Here is a 5,840-nt window from a genome sequence, read left to right as displayed (position 1 = left end):
CGTTAAGGATGTAGCGTATGGCGACTCCCTAGACTCGTTTAGTGGAGTAGGCGAGGTACGCGTCCAGGCATATCAGATAGTACCAGGGTACGTTCCGGTATACGGACCGTACCAAGAGTACGTTCCGACAGTGTAGACCCACGTAGCCATAGACCCTGGCAGCGTAGCTTGTACACGCACACACACCAGATATACCCACGGACGTTGCTACAAAAACAGAGATTTCTTTCGTTACAGACTCTGGTACAGACTACGGCGCACCGTGCGTCTGTCCCAGCGCGCGTGCGTGAGAGAGAATCGAACGCGGTGACAAGTTCGTCTGCGCCACCCGCGTCGCGCGGTTACCATGACAACCACCGCGCGACGCGGGCGACAGACGAGCAATGGTGACGCACACTCGCTCGGCTGGCGACATACGCCGGCACTGACGTCATACGTACACAACAGCAATGCACGCCCTCTACCTGGCAAGAACTGGGCTATTTCACGTGCTAGCGATTGCCTTTCAGTGTTACGCGTGCTATAGATGTAGGGCTCGAAGGCGTAAAAAAATCTTTTCAATTCAGAAGCATCAGCAAAAAGAAAAATTTCTGCCATTCGAGAAATTCTACTATTCAAAAAGATTCCGTATACTATTTATTGATTTCAGCGAAGCGAAAGAGGCAAAAAAACTAGAAGAAAATGACGAGAGGCTGGTTCAAATTCCAAATCATTAGCTAAGCAAATGATAGCGTGTGTGTGTGCGTGTACGTGTTGTTGTGTGTGTGCGTGCGTGCGTGCGTGCGTGCGTGTGTGTGTGTGTGTGTGTGTTGTGGTGTGTGTGTGTGTGTGTGTGTGGTGGTGTGTAGGCTGTGTGTGGTGTTGTGTGTGTGTGTGTGTGTGTGTGTGTGTGGTGTGTGTGTGTGTGTGTGTGTGCTGTGTGTGTGTGTGTGGGTTGTGTGCGTGTTGCGTGTGCGTGTGGCGTGTGCGTGTTGTGCGTGTCGTGTGGTGTGTGTGTGTGTGTGTGTGTGTGTTGTGTGCTGTGTTTGGGGTGTGCGCGCATGTGCGTATGTGTGCGCGCGTGTGTAGGCGTGTGTGTGCGCGCGTGTGTAGGCGTATGTATGAGCATGCGCGAAGAAAGCCATTCCTTAACCAGAATATTTGAAAACCTCACACAGGAGGGTTGCTGTTGGTAACGAAACAGAAAGCGAATATCTAAAAATGTTATCTAAAAAAATACCTACAATGCATCAATAATATCTCGTTTTTTTCTCATCATTCTATAGACTGGGTTCATGCGTATAACATCCGGCCAAAGGCAGTTGCAGCGAGCTAAGCTGGGAAAAAAACAAGGAGCCGTCTATTTTTGTCCCAGTTCTTGCGCGATGTGAGGTTTTATCTCGTGTTACCTGTCGCTGAGAACACCATTCCAACGTCACATCGAAATTGACCCAAAGTTTTGCCTCTGCGTATTATATTCCTAGAGTGTAAGACCTGGAGAGAGAGAGAGAGTAGCAGAAGCCTTTACAGGCACATGCAGAGCAAACGTGAGAAAGCCCTCATATCGGCATCGTCTCTCGAGGGGAGAAGGTTTGAGCGCGCCAGCAGAACCTTACCTTTTCCGCGGCGCGCTAAAGTGTGGCAGCAGACGCGCCCGACCGGAAACAATACAGCGCCCTCTCGGTTGTACCGTGGCGCCCTCAAGTGCCGGCCACTTTTTTCTGTTTTTATTGTCAATTACTTTCTTCGTAATTTTCATTAAAAAATTGATTTCTTAATTGTCCGTATATACGTTGTTTACGTTGTACGTAATTTTATTCGTGGCTAATTGAATAATAATAATTGCGCCGTAAGCAATCTAAAGTCGATCTAGCAAATTCTGTCGTAAGCTCCACGACGCGGAAATGTGTTCGCTTCTCTCTCGCGGACCCGACACTGTATTGTTTCTTCTAGTACGCTGCTCCAAAAACTAAACGTACAATAGATCAAGTAATGCAGACAGTTGTGGACACGCATAGTAGTAGGTCAATGTATATATATATATATATATATATATATATATATACATGACGTAAGAATTGGGGGAAAGGTGCCAATATGTATGGTGCTGACACCATTCATCCAATCTTACGGTAAATATACAGGAACGTGTGAGTATAAGGCATGCGATGGTAGACAATTCTATGGTGGCTGCTACGGCCATCCAGAATTTGTCTGCGTCCGTGTAGACAGGCACAACACACACAAGAAGGCGACCCAAATAGGATCCGAGACGCATGCAAGCTCGATGCGAGGAAAAAACGGATGCGAAAAAATGCAGAACAACGATTGCTAGGCGACAGTAATAGCGAAAAAACAATCAACGAACGAACGGTGCCAGGGGCAACACGAATGTACCATTAGTGATATACACTGTGGCGATGTCCATCTTAAAGGTTCCTATAGTGGTGCCCTTACGTAACACACTACGTGAATGCAACGCCTACAAAAAGGACAAAACATAGGACGTAATCACGTATCGCGGGGGCTAATGATGAACAAAGCAGGGGCGTGGTGGTGGTGGTGGTGGCAGATAGGGATGAGTGTGAGTGACAGTAGTGTGCGTTTCTACGTGTAGGGGGCGCTGCCGCTCGGCATACTTCGGCCGATTTCGTGCCTCTACGTCTAACCTCGGCTGTATAACGCAGGTTGCTATATATATAATATGTATATATGTATATATATATATATATATATATATATATATATATTAGTCCTCGTCGCTACTACGGGTATTCTCCGACGGGTAACAAATCGTAATGCGTGTTACAGCCGAGTGGAGCGAAATAACGGAGAGTGACGGAGTTGACCGAAGTTTGCCGAATGGGGCGCGTGTCACGCGTGCGACGTCATCACACATTCGCCACGAGTTCGTGAGATCAGTGTCCATCACACACACATGCTTGCTATTGCTATATGCGACGCGGCGGGCAGATTCTAAAGTCTGCAACTAAAGTCAACGAAAAAAAATGGCCGTGTGCAGACCGGCAAGTTACGACAAGATGCCAAAAAAACTAATGACAAGCCTAAGTTTATGCGAGCGGCACGGGAAAAAAATCACAGTAGTGGTACATTCTACACCCCTACCCACGTAGGTAGCTCTACCACGCGTATACAAATACAAGTATATCCGACGGAAATCTAGTTATTGTTGTAATAATTATATATAATATTATAATATATGTTCGTATATTAATTTTGGCAATTTGCCATTAATTAAATCGCAATGGGTATATATGTAGGGGAAGAACCAATGAACGTATAACTGCGACGGAGCGCCCTCTTGGGCGCACGCCGGATATCCGTGAAATCTCTCTGTCTAACCCTAACCCTAACCCTAACCATATCAGATAGTTACCAGGGTACGTTCCAGCAGTACCCAGGGAGACATAGACTCTATCAGCGCAAGCTACCGTCGTTTTCTCGATGTTCTATATAGTTCGGTATCTAGATCTCTCCGTGTGTGTGTTTTTCATTCTGCGTGCGGTGTGCGTGTGCGTGCTTGCTACGTGTTAATGTGTTTGCTCTTGCTGTTCGTTCTTCAAACTACGTGTTTGTTTACACCGTTACGGGATAAATGCTTCTCGGAAATATATTGCAAGTAATAAAAGTTTAAAAAAAATAAAAATTTAAAAACTAGAGCTCGAGAAATTCCGAATAACTTAAATGCCAGAGAGGAAAGTAGTCAGTAATCAATAGACTTTTTCCTTCCGATCGACCGTATAGCCCGTGGCAGCGGATACTATCGGTTTCCTACGACCGAGTTAGATAAATTAACATCCACGTTTTCCTGCACCGAGATTCATAATTGCCGGCGATTATTTTTTTAATATACACGGCGAACGGGGGAAAGGGAAGAAGAAAGGGGAGGGGGGAATATTGGGGCAATAACTCTTTTCCCCGCTAACATCAGAGACGAACGCCGATTTATTGAATCTATCGATGTGCAAGCTCTTCTGAAGTGAAGATGGCAGTGTGTTCTGAGTTTGTTTACACAGATGGCTTCATAGCACCGACAGAATGCCAATCAATGAGTCCCTATAGATAAAGAGTGGATATAGAGAGGAGCGGGGGGAGGGAGATAAAGAAAGAGGAGATAGATAAAGGGGGATAGCGGAAGTTAAACTTGGGAAGGCAGCATTTTATTGCCGACGGCAAGGCTAAAGAGGTACGCGGAGTTTTAAAATGGATGGGATTATTGAATATGATGAAATGAGAAATCGCAATTAGTTAAGTTTGTCGCCGCAGGGGGGCGTTGCTGTGCGCTTTCACGGAGAACATTAAACGGATCGGCAAGGAAACGTGTTAATGCAAAATAATAATGAAATTTTAGGAAAAAAAATTAATGAAAAATAAAATACCTCATCTGACATAAAAGGTTTTGCACAATTATTCTGTGTTTGACTGTTTGTTAATGTGAATACGCCTGTAGCTACAGTAACTAATTACCTTATAAAATGCAGTTACTGAATCGACTACAGAATGCACACGTGCACGTAAAAAATGTAGAGATTTTTTTGTTTCCGTAAAAAATCTATGTTATTCTCATGCCAGTGTAATATTCTAAAACGTGGATCACAACATATTCGAGTCGCGATACAATCTTTACTGTCTAAAGAGAAAACGATGATATTTTTTTTTATTAAATTTTCAATCGCAATTTGAGATAATCTGAATTTCTACTAGTGTGATTTTTTTTAATATATCTGTTGTATATAATGACCTATATATATATGTAAAGTATCTATACATAAAGTCTATCGATCAAATGTCTATGTAGTATGTAGTATGAGTACATGCCTTCTCGCATCATATATCGCACCTAACAATCAAACTACGTTAGACTCCCCGAGATGACAAATACTTTCTCCATTAGATCATCAGTTCTATCACAAATGGGCGCTGCTGACCGACCCTCACGACATCTCCAGCGGACCGAAGGGCTACCTGAAGTGCGACATCTCCGTCATCGGCAAGGGAGACGCCGTCAAGGTTCGTCTGCGCAGCGTGTAGCTGGCGCCATCTACCGTCGTTTTTAGTAACAATCTGAGCACACGATTTTTGGACACGGGGATTGTTACACTTTTTGCAAATTATTCCTAAAGGAATGAATCGATTTCCTATAACACGTTGATATCTTATCGGATCGGATCGGTAAACAGTGACGTAATATTTGAGATGGGGGTTTTTCATTTAATGTTTTATATATTTTACAGATTCCCCCAAAGACAGACAAGGACGAGGATGACATTGAAGGGTGAGATGTTGCCACATCTACGCTGAATATCATATCAAGCTTTATCAAATCCGCGCGCAGTATTGCGGCACTTATTTTTATTATATTACGCCCAGCGTGTGCGATCCCGCATTCTAGCTGAAAGGGAAGTGTGTGTGCGCGTGCGCGCATGCGTGTGTGTGTGTGTGTGTGTGTTGTGTGGGATGAGGTGGGGTGGGGTGGGGTGGGGGAAGGAGGGTGAGTGGAGTGGGGTGGGATGGGGTGGGGTGGGGTGGGGTGGGTGGGGTGGAGGGAGGGTGGGTTGGGTGGTGTGGGTGGTGTGGTGTGTGGGGATGAGGTGGGGTGGGGTGGGTACCGGTCGGTGGGTGGGTTGCGGGGGTGGGGTGGGGTGGTGCGATGTATCGGTCGGGTGGGTGCGGGTGCGGTGCGGTGGTGTGGTGTGTGGGATGAACGCGTGGGTGGGGTGGGTGTTGGGCGTTAAGCTGTTACGCAGCCATCATCCGGTATGTAAATAACGCGGTAGTTTGTAGAGCGAGAGAGAGAGAGAGAAAGAAAGAAAAAGAGAGAGAGAAGAGAGAGAGAGAAT

General features: G+C 45.6%; 1 protein-coding gene across 1 annotated transcript in view; it reads left to right on the top strand.

The window, feature by feature from the left end:
• Positions 1 to 5,840, top strand: part of LOC106810986 (otoferlin-like) — a 54,731-nt gene that overhangs the window by 7,376 nt on the left and 41,515 nt on the right. The window contains exon 3 of the mRNA XM_014814493.1: positions 4,895 to 5,010. Coding sequence (XP_014669979.1) covers positions 4,895 to 5,010 — 116 coding nt within the window. The remainder of the gene's footprint in view (positions 1 to 4,894; positions 5,011 to 5,840) is intronic.

The sequence above is a fragment of the Priapulus caudatus genome, unplaced genomic scaffold (genome assembly GCF_000485595.1).
Source record: "Priapulus caudatus unplaced genomic scaffold, Priapulus_caudatus-5.0.1 Scaffold493, whole genome shotgun sequence".
NCBI classification, from domain to species: domain Eukaryota; kingdom Metazoa; phylum Priapulida; class Priapulimorpha; order Priapulimorphida; family Priapulidae; genus Priapulus; species Priapulus caudatus.
This window is presented reverse-complemented; position numbering and strand designations above follow the sequence as displayed.